Source organism: Botrytis sinoallii, assembly GCF_014898435.1.
Source record: "Botrytis sinoallii strain Bc 23 chromosome Unknown BSIN_001, whole genome shotgun sequence".
NCBI lineage: Eukaryota > Fungi > Ascomycota > Leotiomycetes > Helotiales > Sclerotiniaceae > Botrytis > Botrytis sinoallii.
This window is the reverse complement of record NW_024066028.1, coordinates 612,506-630,607: the sequence shown is the minus strand read 5'-3', so window position 1 is coordinate 630,607 and position 18,102 is coordinate 612,506. Positions and strand designations below refer to the sequence as shown.

Below are 18,102 nucleotides of genomic sequence, written 5' to 3'. Positions count from 1 at the left end.
CCTCCCTACAACGTCGACATGTAGCAGTATTAAGGAAATAGATGAATGGGTGATAAAGTTAATGAATACCTAGGTAAATAAAGTAAGATTTGTGTCTTTTGATATGTTTCCAAGAGGGGGTCAATTCATTGATGGGATCCACCCGAATTATGATCCTATACCCAGCATTTAACTACGATGTATGCAAATATTTGATGCATTTTGGAAACAAAAGGTCCGTATTCAAATCCCCCCCTTGTGATACCGGGGTGGGTGAGTTATTTATAGAGTAATAACTCCTTCACATAGTCCAATCAAATAGATGTGGTTCGAAAGATCGACCATTTAGATGAAGGGACAGATCACAGCCACACCACCCATGAAAACTTTAAACAGGATGTATAATATATTATTACCTAGTAGGTACCTTCGCTGCACCTTTTGGTAAATCAATGGTACGCATTAGCTACGAGGCTACTTCATTTAGTCACTCAACAGTTGAAGATAAACCGCATGTCGTGATAATGAAGTTAGGCAAATGCAGCATAGTCATAACATAACCCCTTACTACCACTACTTGACTACCCCGGGTACTTGCTTAACTACTAGGTACTCACCAAGTTACTTAGGTCATAGTACGAGTAGACATTTTGTACAGACAATTGATCAAATAATCAGATAATGATTCATATTTTAATTGACAATACCTAATCATGTATTTGATTCGATCATTGGAAAACCCCCCCTCCCCTGCCCCCTTGGGAAAGAAGGAAAAGAGACTGCGCAGAAAGAAAATAAAACAAACCCGAATCAAATCAAATCAAAAAGCCGATATATCCAGAACATCTTATTAGCTCTCGTGGCTTGTGAATACCCGCAATTACGAGAGATCTCATCCACGTCCAAACTTCTCCATCCCCTCCAGCTTCTACACTATACACACCACCAAACTAAAACAATTCTCTATCGTTTTTCTTTCACTAATTTTCGAGAGAATCTCTTGCTTCTTGATCTATCTTATCAGTTTTTGTTTATCCATCAAATCATTCAAACATTCAGTTCTCAAGGACCTGTCTGGGTAGCGCTTGCTGACAGACTATACAGTAAGAGGCGTTTCAGAAGGAACTAGGCATCATCATATAGCGAATTGGGATTTTCTGGTCAAGAAATAATTTGGGTAAATTGTTCACCAATAGGCACTCTCACTCATTTGTGACGGCAACCACATCAACATGGCTTTTTAGACTAGTAAAGCAAATCACCACCTCGTATGCTTAAGGCTCCATTATAACTCGTCGCGTCGCTGGGTACGGTCACTCGTACTACCAATGCCAGGAAATTCGAGACACGAAGCTCAGGTCATTCCGGATTCCTATGCTGACCATGATCGAACGAGTCGTCCGAATACCACATTGATAATGTCTGCGGACTGCTGGGAGCAGGAAATGGTGAGGGAGGGGGGATTCAAAAGCGAACAATACTCGAATCGATCGTATCTATTCCCCCGAGCTTCTGTCCCAGAGCAAACACATGCACACCGTCCTTGGTCCAGAGCTTCTACGAAAACCTCTTCCGGCGTCTGGATAATTCTAGTCACATTGATCTCAGCTTTCTGGATTACTCCTGCTTCTGCCGTGTTCATAGAGTTTCAGAACTGTTTGGAAGAGAGCTATCAGGGTAATACGCCTTATCAATTGCAGTTTGTTCCGCATTTCCTATGGGCAGTGTTTAATACTACGGAATCGACTCATAATCTTGCGGTTCAAGTATGGGGTGATGTTTTGGGATCGGGTCCAGGGGCATCAACAACTGATAAATTACCTGGCTCCAACGACACAGCGTACTGGCAAAGCAACTCAACCGATACCTATAATGGCAAGATCGCAGACGAGCCCGATCCAACATCTCTAAAGCTCACAACGCTTTTCAATAAAGTCACTGTGCTAACCTATCAGCCTTACAGTGCCGCTGTAGATTTCTGTAATCAGCTTGTCAACGGCACCTGTCCTCTTGGCCCTACCTTCAATGCATCAAGGTAAGCTATGGTCCCAGATGTTTTATAATGCTCTAGCTAATCTGTGCAAGGTGGGATCCATACACTTTTCCTTCTTTTGGGTTCAACAACAACTTCTACTCCTCATATGCCTTCACTTCGTTCTCTGCAACGATGGTGATCAAGAATGGTGACACTGCTGCGACTACTATTGGTTGCATATCAGCTGATATTACGCCTGACATTGGGAACAGTTTATCTGCCACTGTAAAGTATGTACCTTTGATAGTGCTTCTCTGTGTCGCGTTTGCAACTGCTTTCGCGGGCATATACAGTCCTTGGGGCACCAATGACATCTTCCGATGGACAACAAACTATGGTCGAGATGCAGACCTGCTCCGTTTGGTCACACCTGGGTTCGGTGATTGCTTACAATACATCCAATTTGTTGCTCTGACTGGAGGCTTAACACTTGACTATCCTGGCTTTTATCAACCAATCGTTAGTAAAGTTGCATGGTCATCATTGATGTTCAATGAAAGCTTCGTCAGCAACACTTATCAGGACAGTCTGGTCGACGGCATATACGTAGTGAATGGAACCTATGGTCTTGATCGCATGCGACAACTGATTGGAATGGGGGAATCTGATGATGTCTGGGCTGGCATGGCCGTTTGGCTTTTGGCTATTATTGGAGTCGTCCTTGTACTGATTCAGCTGGGTTTCGCCACGCGTTGGGCGTGGAGGCTGCTAATGGGCACTCAAGAAGAGGATTTGAGGAAGAAACACGTGCCATTTTCCGTTGGAAACGTGATTCGTATTGTGTTTAATTATTTCTTGCTTCCCATCGTTGCCCTTTCCATGTTTCAATTAGTCGAGGCTTCTAGGTCACCGGCCTATACGACCGGTCTAGCGTTACTTATGCTGATCGTAATCGTCGTTTTTGCCATCTACCTGTTGTACCTTATCGCAACAGCAAGACCAAAGTCATACCTATTCGATGATCTTCCAACGGTGCTTACCTACGGAGCGTTGTACAACACATATTCAGACAATGCGGCCCCTTTCGCTCTCGTACCGGTACTCCTGACCTTTCTCCGCGGCATCTCAATCGGAGCTGTTCAACCATCAGGCATTGCACAGCTGGTTCTTCTTGCGATTTGCGAAGTCATCACAATATTGACCTTACATGCGTTTCGACCTTTTCATTCGCCAACATCAATGAATGCCTACCACACATTCTTCGCCGCGGTGCGCTTTTCCACCATTTTGTTAATGATAGCATTTGCTCCTTCACTTGGTATTACTGAAGGGCCAAAGGGCTGGGTTGGCTATGCGATTCTCCTAATGCATGCCATTGTTCTTATTCTTGGCTTCATGTTGAATGCAATGCAGACGATTGTTGAAGTTGCTGCCAGGCTTGCGGGTGCCGGAGGCAATGAGAGTGGCGCAGCTAGAGGTGGTCTTTCTAAGGTATTTGGTATGCGACAATTGTCTAGAAGATTGCCCCGTCGGGATGCCACATCGCGCCAAAGTCAATTATCAAGCGCTGCTATGCTTTCTGACCAAGACAGAAAATCATATTTAGTCGAAGGAGGCAGGCTCCGGAGTCAGTCTGCGGGTAGCGCTGGGATCCTGCTCAATAGACAAAGTGCGAATCTCGATAATATGACTGTAGATGCTTTCGGTGCAATGCCTACACATCATGTCGGCAGCGGTGCACCGAGCTCTTATACCCCAACAACGCCAGGAGAGGCAAGCACATTTTCATTTTTGCCATCTGCTGCCGCCCCAAGCGGCCGGGGACGCAATAAAGGTCCCATATTAGGCTTGGATACCACCGACACAGCAGATCCTTACTATCGGCCTCCTAGATTCCGCCGGCCGACTGCAGATGCTTATTCCCCAGGGGCAAAAAGTCGAGGATCATGGGCCAGTGGTGATTGGACTAATAGGCATGAATCACCACCTGCCGATCCTGATGCCATTGAGCCTTTGGAGGGCCCTTCAATTTCTGGCCGTAATAGTCCATCTCAGCATCAAGCTTTAGATGGAGCTCCATTGGAGCTTAACCGATCGAAGGCTGACTACACTACAAGAGAGGTCGACTTCTACTACGGCGTTCGTGGACCTGCTCTGAACGCTGAAGCACCTAGTCGGAGAATCAAAACTGGTCCTGCAGATCCTACGGGAATTCCTGCCTCCGCTGCAGGCTGGTTCAAGAGCTTCTTCAAAGGCAAGACGAAGGAGAAAGGTAAAGGATTTGAGGTTGTGAGAAGCTCTAGGATGCCACCAGGAGGACTGAGCAACGCAAGGAATGCACCTGGTGATGAATCACCACCGGAAGGAATCCCAGTAGCCACAGGAGCAATTCGACATGGTCCGATTGATTCCGATTCTGATGATGAGCATGATACCGCCGGCCCATCAGGACGAGCTGGCCCGTCGCATGTGGATGGCGCAGATGCCGATGATGGTGAATTAGTCAGTCCTATGGGATCGGATGATGGACAGAGCTACCATGACGACGAGGATGAGTTCGAAATGACCAGGATTTCTGATATTCCCCCTTCGCTGCAAGGATTTAAAATCCCTGAAGGTGGTATGGAGCTGCCTAGTAGGTTTCCCTCAAAAGCTAGCTCAAGAGTACCTCATGGCTCACGAGCCGGCGACCCAATACCAAATATGCCTTTAAGTCCTCCAGCTCGAACGCCTACAGTTCCACGAAAGAGTTCCCGTCGAAAATCACAGAATACAAGTGTGGACTTAACTATTCCAGGTATCAGTCGTCACACGCCTCAAAATTCTCTTACTTCACGACTCCCTTTTGAAAGATCGAATTCCAACAAGCGACATTCCGACATCTCTGCTAGATCCAGCATAGCACCGCATGAGGGATATGGACATTCTCGGAACACTTCATTCGGTAATTTTACTGAGGGGTATGGACATGATCGGCCGACGAGCGTAGGATATGTTTCACAGCACCACATCCACACCATCAACCCACCGGAGAACAATCCGCAATATCTCGGTAGCTCTGCTGAACTGGTAGATGGACGAATTAGTGCAAGCTCATCTATTGATAATCCTCGATGATTGGAAGCTTTCGCACACGTTTCACTTTTTTCACTTTACTAATATGCATTTGATCGTCACATGAACGAATTTCTTTGGTCGAAAAAGTCTCTTGGTGTTATGCAGCCCTACATGTATTGTAAAAAGGACCGGAGTAATATGGCGATAGGTGGATAGCGATGAACTTTCATGGTTGGGTGGAGGGAATAGCTGATTGATTGGAATGAAATGGGGGAGGGGAAAGAGCAACCCCTTGGAGAATCAGAAAGGCATATAATTTACGTATCCTGTCTATATAATATCTGACATTCACGATCCTTGTAATAATAAGCATAGTAGGAAGATGGTGGTTGATTTCTTACGTTGAGAGAGGCTACTTTGAGGAACAAGGAAGGAAAAGGGGGGGGAGAAGGGGAATGGATGGGCATCTAGGTATTGGATTGGATCCAAATTCGATCGTGAATGTGGGAAACCATAGAATATGGACAGGAATATGGGATATGGGATATGGATAAATTAATATATATTTTTTGACTTTGTCGTACCTAGTATGCTTTGAATGAATGAATGAATGAATGAATGGGGTTTGAAGTTGGGGAGAGTTGAAAGATGCCTAGGTAGAGGTAGGTAGGTAGGTATGTAGATGTGAATGTAGACGTGGATGTGGATGTGCAGATTGAATTATTCATTGGGAGTTACATATCTAGGTAGCCTAGTAGATATTAGGCATATATCTCTTTGTTGATCGGGATTGGGATATCCATATGCATGGTATTTTTTGGTTTTTTTTTCAATATTGTTAGTGGGTAGAGCGAGTGTGTTGAGTAACCTGATTGGTCTACTCGTATTCCCAAACAGCTCACGCGTATTTACCTACCTAATAAGTATTTTCAATACGCGTATAGATGGATGGATTAAGGGGATGAGCGTTAAGATGAGATGAGATGAGATGAGATGAGATGGAACTTGGCGTGTTTTGGGAACTGAAAATTGTCGTCATTGAATGACCCCGCAGCTAGTGATTATTCTGTGAGTGAGTGAGGCAGAGAGGCACAAAGCGTTTTTTTCTTGAATAGGGAATGGAATGTTGAGTTGGTTAGCTGGGTGGTTAGCTCTTGTGCGGCTGTACCGTATACTGTGTATCTGGATAGGTAATGTTTGGGTAGGGAGGAGGTATGTATCTACTATGTAGGTACCGTAGGAGGTGGGTGAGTAGTGCGATGAGATAGAACTTATATCTCGGTAGGTATCTAGGGAGGAGGTATCTGTGTATCTTGTGTATAGTATGTATATGTGTAGGTAGGTAGATAAAATTGTATAGATTGTTGATATCAATTTAATGATGGTGATGGTGATAGGAGCGGTAGGTACGGAGTAGATGGGTATAAATAAGGTTTGCAATACCGACCTAGGTAGTATTGCTACTGCACAAAGGGGGGAGGAAGCTTTGTAAAAGTCGGAATCTGGAAATTCTTGATAATTCCGATGACGAAAGATCTTTTCTCAATGCGTAGGTCCACGGGTAGCAAAAGTAACTTTGGGCCAGATGTGTCTCTCTACTTCCGCCACACGGCTCACTTCCTGATAGATGGATAGGTTGGTAGGTAGGTAGGTGGGTAGTACGGGTAGGTAGATACAAATATAAATTGATTAATAACTCTTATAGATAGGAAGGATGAGTAGGTATATAGATACATATATAGTATATAGATATATGTATATATAAATAACCATCTTTTCTTACATACATTCTTACATAAACATACCAGGTAAACAATCGCCTCAATTCACAAGCATATCTCCCTGCCCTGTCTGTCCGTCGACTCATTACCTGTCACGTCTACCAGTACTTACCGCATCACATCATCCACCATTGTCAGTGATACACTAAATTTAAATTTTACCCATATTTAAGCCCTGTGACGTTGCATGGTTCCTCGGATCTCCCCTCTATTCAGCACATTTTGGTACTTCCTGCCGTTAACGAACACTTTTTAATGGTCCACCTGAGGTTTTTACTCACACTTTTTGCCCAAACCCTTTCCAACACCGACATACCTTGAAATCCTTTACATTTGTTCACCCCTTCGCCCAACCCAGCTTCCCATTACATCCACCTTATTTGGAAAGTGGTGGATACGCAGATCTTCTCTTAATTTCCACAGTATCTAGAAAGAAAGAACGCTCGACTCGTACTTACAATTTATTAAATCGCAAGGATGGTTAGCTTGGGTCATGTTCATCGGAGGCAGTCTGGTGCAAGTATGTTTCTTCTCGGGCTGGAATGTGCTTTCTTGATGTGCTATTACCACGGAGCGAAATAGACGATTTGGAATAGCATCGCTAATAACAATATGGCAATTCTAGGCAACCGGTCTTCCGTCGACGAGTCAAAGGTTTCTGATGCCGAGGATGAGACTACGGTCGTTGAGCCAGATCAGGGAAATGGTAGGAGTCCATGAGATTTGACACGGGAGAAATGGGGCAGAGGCTGACATGGTGGAATGGAATACAGTTCTCTCACACATCATCTCACAGCTTCGTCCGGGGGCTGATCTGAGCCGCGTCGTCTTGCCTACCTTTATTCTCGAGCCCAGAAGTATGCTGGAAAGAATCACAAAGTGCGTAGATGTCGGAGCTTCGGGAGGGATGCGGATTTGAAGGGCAGGCTTGCTGATGGTGTATAGCTTCATGGCACATCCGGAAACTCTGCTTCCCATGGCGGAGGTCGAGGACCCCTTGCAAAGATTTACTTCGGTGGTGAAGTTCTACCTGAGTGGATGGCACATCAAACCTCCGTAAGGCAGACTCGACATGTTTGAGAGGAGCGGTTGTGCTAATGAGATATTGCAGAGGGGTTAAGAAACCACTCAATCCTATCCTCGGCGAAATTTATACTTGTTATTGGCAGTTTCCAGATAATACAAAGGGATACTATATTTCCGAGCAAACCTCTCATCATCCTCCGAAATCAAGCTACTTTTACATGGCGCCAGAACACAATATACGAATCGACGGATGTTTGAAACCTCGAAGCAAATTTTTGGGCAATTCTGCGGCTAGTATGATGGAGGGTATTGCTATTTTGAGATTTTTGAACAGAGGGACTGGACCTAAAGGAGAAAGATAGTAGGTTTCATACTGCAGAACTTTGAACACGGGAAACTCTCGGATTCTAACTTGCTATTAGCATTCTGACTCAACCCAACATGTACGCTCGAGGTATTCTTTTCGGTAAGATGAAGTATGAGCTCGGTGATCATAGTTTTGTGCGCTGCCCGGAGCTCGGATTGAGCGCAGATATTGAGTTCAAGACGAAGGGCTACTTTGGAGGAACTTACAATGCTATTGGGGGTAGTATCAAGAATGACAAGACAGGGGAAATTCTCTATGAACTTTCGGGTATGTGGAATGGAGAAATGTTTATCAAGAACGTGAAGGTATGATCCTAAATCCTGGACGACTCGTAAAAGCTACTGATCATGCTTTTAGACGGGTAAGAAAGATCTTTTGTTTGATGCTACGAGAGCGAGACCATCACCTCCATTAGTGAGACCTTTAGAAGAACAAGATGATAGAGAATCGCAAAAGTTATGGTTTAAGACGGCAAAAGCGGTCAAAGAACGCAACCACGAAGTTGCGACAGATGAGAAGACATTTATCGAAGATATGCAGAGAGATGAGGCTGCAAAGAGAGCAGAAGATGGTGTTGAGTGGACTCCAAGGTTGTTTAGACCAGTACGAGGTGGCCCCGGCGGGTCCGAAGAGGGCGAAGAAGATCTCGATTGGATCTTGAATGCAAGCATGTAAGTTGGGACAGGCTTATTTGTCAAATGTTTTACTAACATGGAAAACAGTGATGGCGCTAGTCCACAAGAACAGACGGAACAAATCCTCGCGGTTTATCCAATCCTTCCAGGTCAGAAATTCACGGAAAAGAACCGTATTCCTCCACAGCATCACCAACATACAGAACAGGCCAATCCATTACCACCCACGATCCCAGTGGCAGCAGCTCCAGTCTCAATTCCCTCTCAGGAGAAGGACAAGGAGAATCTCATTGATTTGGGAAGAGAATCACCAGCGCCAGTCCAATCCCAGCATGTACCAGCTGATCTCCTTGCAGCTCAGACAAAAAATAATGGGCAGCAACAAAAGGATCTTGAGCGAATCCTCCAGTCCACTAGTACGGTCCAAGGTCAGAACCAGGGTCCATTAATCGACTTCCATGATGATCTAAGAAAAGACTTACCAGCAGCTACTGACACCCAGGGAACGGCCACCTCCACTCTGTATCGACAGGATACGGATACTCACAGTGTAGACGAGTTTGTAGATGCTGAGGGATGATTCGAGAAAGGAAGGTGCGGTGGGATGTCGGAATGAGCTGAGCTTGGCCAATGCATAAGTTCACATGTGATACTTGGTGTCACCCAAGCTGAGAATTTCAACCCGCTTTACTATCAAGATTTCCTTTTTCTTCTATGGTTGAAAAGGGCAGGGTAAGGATTCAAACGCAATTTTTGGAAGCTCGGATATACTACTAGATTGGACGGGCGGGGGTCAACCTGTACCTTTGTTATATATGTTGGGATTTTTGACAGTCTGCGATGAGATTGCTGGATGGGAGAACGGATTGATGAAATAATCATGCAAATGGAATGAACTGGCTGCATGGACGGATGCTTTTAACTAATGAAATATACACAACTTCTATTCTACATGTTTTCGACATTAAGTTCACGTGAATATGTGCATATGCTTTTGATGTCTTTTTATTTGCGTTTTTATCAAATTTTTGATGTGGTTATTATACATGAGCAGCCTCATGCTGCTTTGCTGTGTTTTGCTTTGCCTTTTGCTTTAATATTCCCCAGGTTATTGAAATGAATAGATAGATGACCATGAAACGCCTTGTATGAATACAAATTCATAAGATCCCCAGTGCCTCGCACCAAAGACCCTACGCTCTGCATATCATGTCAAATTTTCCATGGGTGGTTCCACCAATTAGTTTCTCCATAGTTAAGATTTGCGGCCAAAAATTGGCGTGTTTCCACTATGAACTTCAAACATGACAGAGTGTGCGTCTCGTTTTGTCTGTAGCGCGTGAGAGTAGAAACGAAATAGTGGTAGGAGATGTCGAATATTCGTGCGTTGCATGTTTTGAGAAGTATCCGTCAGCATCATCGTTTTCCTCCCAAGAAGCATTCCTCAACTGTCCTCACCCCAGATTTCAATGCGCCCATCATCCTACACTCTCGCCCCAGATGACCATTCCACGATATCCATCTCTATTTCCACCTCACGCATATCTCTTCCTCGTGGGCTCGGGACTAGGACTTCTCGTTACGCTCCTCTCATCTCTGCCCCTCATCCTCAACCACTTCTTCGTACTCAACTCCAACTCGCGATCTAACTCATCGCTCGGGTTCTTGCGATGGATGAAATTGCAAAATCCGCCACGCACGCATCCTTCGCCGCTGTTGAGCCGACAGCATGCTTCGCGGAAATCGGTGACGGGGGAGAGCTCGCAGTAGATTGGCCGAGCGGCATACCAGCGGGAATTTAATGCGTCGCAGGCTTTTTGCGCAGAATCTTCGTATTTGAAGCGCGCGTACACGTTTCCGATGAGATCTGTTGGGGATATGTTAGTCTCCGTTTATCTATTTGAAGGTTTTTCTTGGGGAATTGGGAAAGGAGGAAAGGGGAAAATGAAAATAGATGAAGAAGACATACGATCATTATTATTATCACACACGACGACCTCTTCAATCTCGCCAAACTTGCACATCTCGCACCAGAAATCCTCGTAGAAAGCATCAAAATGGTTTTGCAACTGCGACGCATTCATCTTATTTTTCGGGTCGTAGGCGGGATTCTGGTAGAGGTTGGGGAGGAGGATGGTCTGCGAGTAGGAGGGCTTGACGTGCTTGCGGGAACAGCGGTCGCCGTGGCGACAGGCGCCGATTTTGTAGTAAAAGGAGCAATTGACCTTATCGGCTTCAGTACCGAAGATGGAGGCGAGGTAGTTGGCCATTTTGAAGATGTGAGATTTGGTTCGGGCGGAGGATTATAGCTGTAGGTACGAATCAAGTTTGTGAAGGTTTGTTTGTTGAATCTGGGTGTGGCAATTGATGGAGAGGTGAAATAACTCTCTTAAGCTTCGATGGTCGTCTCTTGTTGTATGAAAAGTAGCAGAATACACAATGGTGAGTATGCGTCGATAGCAATTTGTCTGTATTCAAAATGAGGCGCGCTTGATAATGTTGAAAGTTCCTGATATCTCGGAACGGTCCGAGCTTCTTAGCGTTAGCGCGCTTTTTTGTAGCTTGGTGGCTGACTAATCGTAGATTCGCCCACCTTCTCGAATCGAGATGTGGATTTCAAATCAGACTTCACTTCACTTCACTCTAAATTTAACTCATCACAAGATTAGCCTCATGGTCACATGTAGCACTGTGAGTACAGATCATGAAATGCCTGTTGGATTATTTTGAAGCTTTACTTGGAGCTGATAGATGATGATATGATTTCTTGTCTGGTATTATAGTAGTGTATTCCTCGAATCTCTTCAAAGCTTGACATTCTCCTTGCTGCCAGTCTAGTCGATTATGTTACTCTTTCTTTACAACAAGCAATAGTCACTGCACTTGGACCACAAAATGCATTGGATAGACCTCTGATGATAATGATAAAGATTGCAGATATGTTCAAGTCTATGCTGGGCAGTCCCATCAAAGTACTATGGCATATCCTGCAGTAATTTCAACAACTATCCTCGAATGCTAAGATTGCAGATACTGTGTCAAAACTGTTCAACCAATCCCCTTTCATCATTCTCGTCTCGTGTGCAATTGTCCCTATTCAGCTCTCTTATTACATAGTTTACCAAATGCCGCAGCAGCCTTCTCAAATACATTCTTCTTCTCGGGTGTGGCGATCACGGCTTTTTGCTCACCGTCTTTCTCGTACCGTTCAAAGCTATACAACTCATCGTGGAGTTGCAACTCCGATAATGCGATATTGTTATTGTCTGATTCTTCCTCGATGCGTTGGACAACTCTCAGCTCCTTCGGTTGTAAGCGACCGATGCCCTGTTCAAAGCGGATCTTTACTGCGACTATATTTCCCGCCGACCCTCCTTCACTCCAAGTGACCATTAGATCCCCTTTACTCTCTGGAAATGCCCAGGGGTGAGCAAACATGTGGGCAGTGTATGCAAATTTCTGTATATGGCCCAGAGGGTATGCCTTCATCAGTTCGACAATTTCGAATGGGCCCCATGGATTGACGGCTCTTCCGAACATTAACTTACTATCACCTGTCCGAGTGCAACCAACAAAGCCAAATCTGTATGGTGAACCCTCTCCGAACAGCTTTGTGTCAAATATTTGACCATGCTGATAATTCTTGAGAACTGGCCAGGAGAAGAAGTGATTTTTGACCCAGCCTCTTCCACCTCCCCAGTACTCCCAACAAGCTCTTGCGTTTGCCAGCTCCAAAGGAACACGACCTAGTACCACGTCATAATCTCCATTGTGATCGCCACCTTTGTGTCCGTAGGCGTATAAATATTTACCATCAGAGAGAACAGAGAAAGTTCCAAGTCGAGGCTCACTGGGCTATCGTTTCTCAGTATTTTTTCGTGTTGTAGAGAATTGGTAGACTTACATAAAATAAGATGCGCTCGCTCCAGCCAGCCATCTCACGCTTCGCTACAATAGTCGTTGGATTGGTCCGGTAATTAACCTCCACTGAAGCTATACCGACTGCTACAAGAAAGGTCGATCCATCCTTTCTGATACCTCTGTATTCGAAGAATGTCCATCCATATGCTGCAGCACCGGTAATAAGGTACCATGCAATTCCACCGGTGGCCCAGAAGACCTTATTGTCGTTTTTCTTGTCAAGTTCATCCTCGAAGCGCTTGAACAAGCTTGGGATTTGTCTCTCGGTGATTTCAACATTAATTGATCCAGGCGGCGCCAGGTATCTCGACATGACCGGATTGGTAGGATTGGTGAGAAATGAGAGTGTAGAATCGGTTTTTCCTAAAAATTGACCGGCTGCATTGTGGCAGAATGTGTTGTTGAATTGGAATAGCACATGTCCGTTTGGCAACGCACTTGATCTTCCTCCCAATCTGGGATAGGAATTTCCGCTCTCTTAGATATTTTTAGATCTTTAGTCTCTATGAAGTTTGATTCAACTTACCATCGTATAAATAACCCAGTGGGACAACATGCTTGATGATGGGGGGCCATACAACATACTTCGAAATTTCTGGTGTTTCTTTGTGAGTTGTCGAAGCCATCTGAATGGAGGAAATGAGGAGCAACAGTTCTATTTTCGTAATGGTCACTGGCGATAAGCTGTTCTCAATGGTGTTGTTGTGGGAAAAGGTTGCAGTTGTAGGGAAAAGCGAAAGTTCACTTCCCGTAGCTCTTGCCACATTTTATGACTTTAAAGATGAATCGCAGAAAGATTGACCTTGATGAATACTGAAGGTTTAGACAACTCATTAGCCCTCAGAGCTTTCTCTGGACCAGCTGTTTCGTTCCAAAACTCAATCGGTATTCTCTTGCTGTTTCGTCTCTGCAGAGCTATACGCCATTCTATAACTCATTTTTCAAAATACTTCCTGCAAGATTACTCTCGCTTTACTATTTGAACGGCTTATCAGCGATAAAACCCAAGCTCAAAGAATATAACCGAAGGAACATAGCATTTAAGGTGAGTGCAAACAACGAAAATAATTCATTTCAGGAGATATACTTGTGTTTAAGCGACATATTCACCATCGCACTCCGGATTAGGATGGAATATCTCACCAAACCATTCTAATTCCGAGTTTTGTTCGTAGTTAAACCAAGTCATTAATAAAGTAGCGTCTAGATAATGTACGTATCGCTTAGTTGATACTTGGTTTGGTAACATTCCCTGTTGCCTCTGTCTGTTTTTTACGTGTAGGAAAACAACACCCACCCGCCATTCTTCTTTTCTTCTTTCTGACTTTCAGCCACTTCGATGTTGGCGATGTGGTCGGCATTCCTCTCTAAATAAAGTCCATTAAGGAGTGTTTGTAACGGATGATCCAACCTTAAGTATTTGATAGTAAAGAAAGTCGTGCCTTATCAAACAGAAATCTCTAGAATACAAGAAATAGTGATTTGAATGAGACTTTTTGAGTTATCTATGTGTTCGATATGCTAACAATCGAGAATTTAAATATAAATTCCAGATCCTGTAATGATATCGGTTGTACCATAAGAAGGTAGACGTACAGTCGCAGTTTAAGCTCGAGATTGATTGAGAAACTTCTGGTATTTCTTGGATGTTTTACTATTTAAAAATCTACAAAAATATGCATATACTCTACTCTAACTTCAAAGTCTCAAATTGCTTGATAGTCTCCTCAAAGCCACGCTGTTCAGTCTCAAGATCTCCCAGCTTCTTTCTCTCTATCTCTTGCAGTTCCTTGCTGACTTTCTCTTGATAAGCGGGGTCATCAAGAAGTTTTCTCTGTTTCTCGACACCTGTGCGAGTCTTCTCTAGCTTCTTAGTTGCCTTTTCAATCTCACCATCAATGTCTACACGGCCCTTGACGTGCAAGAAGACAGCAGCAGCGGAGGAGACGGAAAATACTACACATCCAGCTGGGCGGGCATCGGTCGAGGAGAGTACTTCCAAGGATGATACGCCCTTACCGGACAAAGACTTAATGGATTGGACTTGAGATGTGATGGTGGAGTGGGAGGTAGTATCATAGGCTTGGACAAACACTAGAACAGGTTAGTATTACATTCATGTACGATAGGCTGCTGTTGATGACTTACCTTTTCCTTCGTCTTTAAGCGAATATTCAGACATCAATGATCGAATACCCCTGGATACAGCCATTACAAGCTCGTAAGCTGCTTCAGAAGCTGGGTCGTCTAATTCTGCCTCATAGACTGGGTATTTTGCAAGTACAATAGATGGAGTCTTATCTTCTGGACGTCTGGGAAGACGTTGCCAGAGCTCTTCGGTCAAGAAAGGCATGTAAGGATGGATCATGGTCAAAGCACCTTCGAGAGCGGTATATAGAGTATCAGTGGCAGATCTCTTCTCCTCATCAGTGCCGTCCTGGAGAATCGCCTTTGAGTTCTCGATGTACACATCGCACAGCTGGTTATACCAATATTGATATACTGCAGTTGTTGAACGCATGAACTCACGATCTTCAAGGTTTTGGTTAATTTCTTTCGCAGCCATTGTCATCTTATGTAAGATCCAGCGTTCAGACAAAGACTCCTTGCCAGTGAGCTTTGCAGTCTTATTTGGAACGAAATCTGCGGGCAATTTACCAACCACGTATTTTGTCGCCTGGTAGATCTTGTTGCAGAACTTTCGATAACCATGAATGACCTTAATGTCGAATGCAATGTCTCCACCACCGGTTGTGTAGGAAACCAATGCAAAACGCAAAGCATCTGTACCACATTCAGGAATACCGTCAGGGAAAGCGGTTTTCTGATACTTCTTTGCCTTTTCAACTTCAGCTGGGGCAAGATTACCAACCAAAAGCTTGGCGTGTAAGTCTTCAAGTGCGATACCTTGAATCACATCTTGAGGATCAATGACGTTGCCCAAAGACTTCGACATCTTTCTACCATCAGAGTCACGGACCAAAGAATGACAGTATACCTCTGTAAATGGTACTTTACCAGTCATTTTGATGCCGAACATGATCATTCGAGCAACCCAGAAGAACAAGATATCCCAGCCAGTTTCGAGTACTGACGTTGGGTATAGTTTCTCGAAGTCACTTGTTTTCTTCGGCCACCCCATAGTGGCAAAAGGCCAGAGACCAGACGAGAACCAGGTGTCCAGGACATCTTCATCTCTCTTGAGCTTGAAAGTCTTACCAGGAAGAGCCTTCTTTGCCTTGGCCTCTGCTTCTTCTTCTGTTCTACCGGCGAACCACCGATCACCATTACTCTCATCATTCTCATCACCTTCGATTTGAGCAAAGTACATAGGTGCTTGATGTCCCCACCATAATTGTCTAGATAAACACCAATCATTGATATTCTCCATCCATCGGAGATAACTCTTTTCGGCTGATTCGGGCTTGATCTTGATCTCACCTGACTTCACAACCTTGATAGCTTCATCTGCCATTTCTCTCATCTTCATCCACCATTGTGGCTTTAACATTGGCTCGATTACATCCTTTGACTTTTCACAGAGTGGAACAGTCATAGGATTGTCTTTCTTGTCAACATATAGACCAGCCTTCTTGAGGTCATCCTGAATGGTATAACGAACGTCGAAGCGTTTTTGTCCAGCATAAGGACCGGCATTATCGTTCATTTTTCCATCATCTGTCAAGATATTGATGAAATCAAGATTATGGCGTTGACCGAGAGCAAAATCGTTAGGATCGTGAGCTGGAGTGATCTTGACAGCACCGGTACCAAAGTCCTTCTCTACATATGTATCGGCAACAATTGGCATTAGTCGACCTTCGATGAAAGGATGAATGGCATTTTTTCCAACAAGGTGTGTATAACGGGCATCATCAGGATGGACTGCAATACCAGTATCACCCAACATAGTTTCAACACGAGTTGTAGCAACCTCAATCTTCTCCTCAGATCCTTCAATCTGATATTGGAAATGAACGATGACTCCAAATTCCACCTTCTTATCGTATCCTGGTACATCAATGAGGGTACGGCCCGCAAGCTCTTTATTGGTTACCTCGAGGTTCGATAGAGAGGTGTTGAGTTTTGTGCACCAGTTCACAAGTCTGTTGGCTCTATAAATGATACCCTCTTCATGTAGTGAAACAAAGGTTTCTGTGACAGCAGACGAGAAGTTTTCGTTCATCGTAAAAGCTTCACGGGTCCAATCAAAGGATCCACCCATCCTGCGGAGCACAGCATTGATTTTCTTGTGATATTCATCCTTCCAATCCCAGACGGTCTCAACGAACTTGGGTCTTCCAAGATCATGACGAGTTTTCTGCTCACGGCGCCACAGCATATTTTCAACAACGCTCTGAGTCGAAATACCAGCATGATCGCATCCTGGAAGCCAGAGCGTCGTCTTACCATGCATACGATTCCAACGGATGAGTAAATCTTGCAAAGCGTTAGGAAGAGCATGGCCCATATGTAGATTTCCTGTAACGTTTGGCGGAGGCTCAACAATCACAAAGGATCCCTCTGGCTTAACTTCTCCGTCTGCCGTGAACTCGGGCTTGAAGAAGCCTTCCTTCTCCCACCATGAGTACCAAGCTGATTCGACGGCGATTGGATTGTATGCTTTGTATTGAGGATCGTCGAAGGATTTTATAACTACGCAAAGTAATTAGCTTGATAATTGAATAAATGCTTTCAGTTGACACACTCTTCTTTTCTCCTTCTGGGGTATCCTCGACATATTTTGGCAGGATTTCCTCGGCAGCCTTTTTCTCAGCCTTGGCTTTCTTTTCCTTGTTCTTGCTTGGTACAGCTGAAGCAGCGCTTGCTTTTTGAGCTTGCTTTTTTTGGTCAAACTTGGCTTGCTTTTCTGCCTTTTTGCGTTCCTTCTCGACTGCGTGGTGAACAATTAGTTTGTGGGACCTTTTGAATGTAGCTGGAGTCCATACGCTCTTTCTCGCTCTTTACTTTCTTTTCTCCCTCACCAGCTACAGGAGCTGCATTCTGTCCTGGGACATGCGAACCAGTTGCGCTGGATTCTGCAGCGTTTGCAAGTGCAGCTTTAGTTTCGCTTGAGACTTTGGGTGGTTGTCCTGTTACTGGACCAGTCTCTTCCCCGACTGCCAATCAGTTATGGTCAGCTTCAATACACAGGTAATTGCAATGTTTTCAGTCCTCACTTGGATTGTATGACGCAGGGTTGGTAGCCATTTTGACAATAGGAGGAAAATCGACGTTACTTCTGTAGGGCGACCTGCGCACACAGAGTGCCCTGAGCAAAAGTTGAAATCGGTTTCTGTGTAAAAGTGCAGAGAATCGAACGAAGTTTATAGATACTTCGAAAGTTGTTTTGTTTTGGCA

General features: G+C 44.5%; 5 protein-coding genes across 5 annotated transcripts; 2 read left to right on the top strand and 3 right to left on the bottom strand.

The window, feature by feature from the left end:
• The first annotated feature begins 839 nt into the window (after window positions 1-839).
• EAF02_000148 (uncharacterized protein) lies at window positions 840-5,688 on the top strand. The gene is made up of 2 exons (XM_038896196.1): window positions 840-2,014; window positions 2,065-5,688. Exons 1-2 carry the CDS (start codon window positions 1,308-1,310, stop codon window positions 5,069-5,071), a joined length of 3,714 nt encoding a protein of 1,237 aa, XP_038763055.1. The 5' UTR covers window positions 840-1,307; the 3' UTR covers window positions 5,072-5,688.
• A 1,581-nt stretch (window positions 5,689-7,269) lies between these two features.
• EAF02_000147 (uncharacterized protein) lies at window positions 7,270-9,400 on the top strand (the record flags this gene model as incomplete). The annotated part of the gene is made up of 8 exons (XM_038896195.1): window positions 7,270-7,312; window positions 7,418-7,498; window positions 7,566-7,671; window positions 7,738-7,848; window positions 7,904-8,179; window positions 8,241-8,490; window positions 8,543-8,856; window positions 8,908-9,400. The coding sequence occupies 8 exons, from the start codon at window positions 7,270-7,272 to the stop codon at window positions 9,398-9,400; spliced, it is 1,674 nt and encodes a 557-aa protein (XP_038763054.1).
• Window positions 9,401-10,355: 955 nt separating this feature from the next.
• EAF02_000146 (uncharacterized protein) lies at window positions 10,356-11,090 on the bottom strand (the record flags this gene model as incomplete). Its single annotated transcript, XM_038896194.1, has 2 exons — window positions 10,356-10,687; window positions 10,790-11,090. 2 exons carry the CDS (start codon window positions 11,088-11,090, stop codon window positions 10,356-10,358), a joined length of 633 nt encoding a protein of 210 aa, XP_038763053.1.
• An 823-nt stretch (window positions 11,091-11,913) lies between these two features.
• EAF02_000145 (uncharacterized protein) lies at window positions 11,914-13,367 on the bottom strand (the record flags this gene model as incomplete). The annotated part of the gene is made up of 3 exons (XM_038896193.1): window positions 11,914-12,675; window positions 12,725-13,218; window positions 13,268-13,367. The coding sequence occupies 3 exons, from the start codon at window positions 13,365-13,367 to the stop codon at window positions 11,914-11,916; spliced, it is 1,356 nt and encodes a 451-aa protein (XP_038763052.1).
• A 1,061-nt stretch (window positions 13,368-14,428) lies between these two features.
• EAF02_000144 (uncharacterized protein) lies at window positions 14,429-17,952 on the bottom strand (the record flags this gene model as incomplete). The annotated part of the gene is made up of 5 exons (XM_038896192.1): window positions 14,429-14,835; window positions 14,890-17,397; window positions 17,450-17,635; window positions 17,691-17,861; window positions 17,922-17,952. The coding sequence occupies 5 exons, from the start codon at window positions 17,950-17,952 to the stop codon at window positions 14,429-14,431; spliced, it is 3,303 nt and encodes a 1,100-aa protein (XP_038763051.1).
• Between the last annotated feature and the right edge of the window lie 150 nt (window positions 17,953-18,102).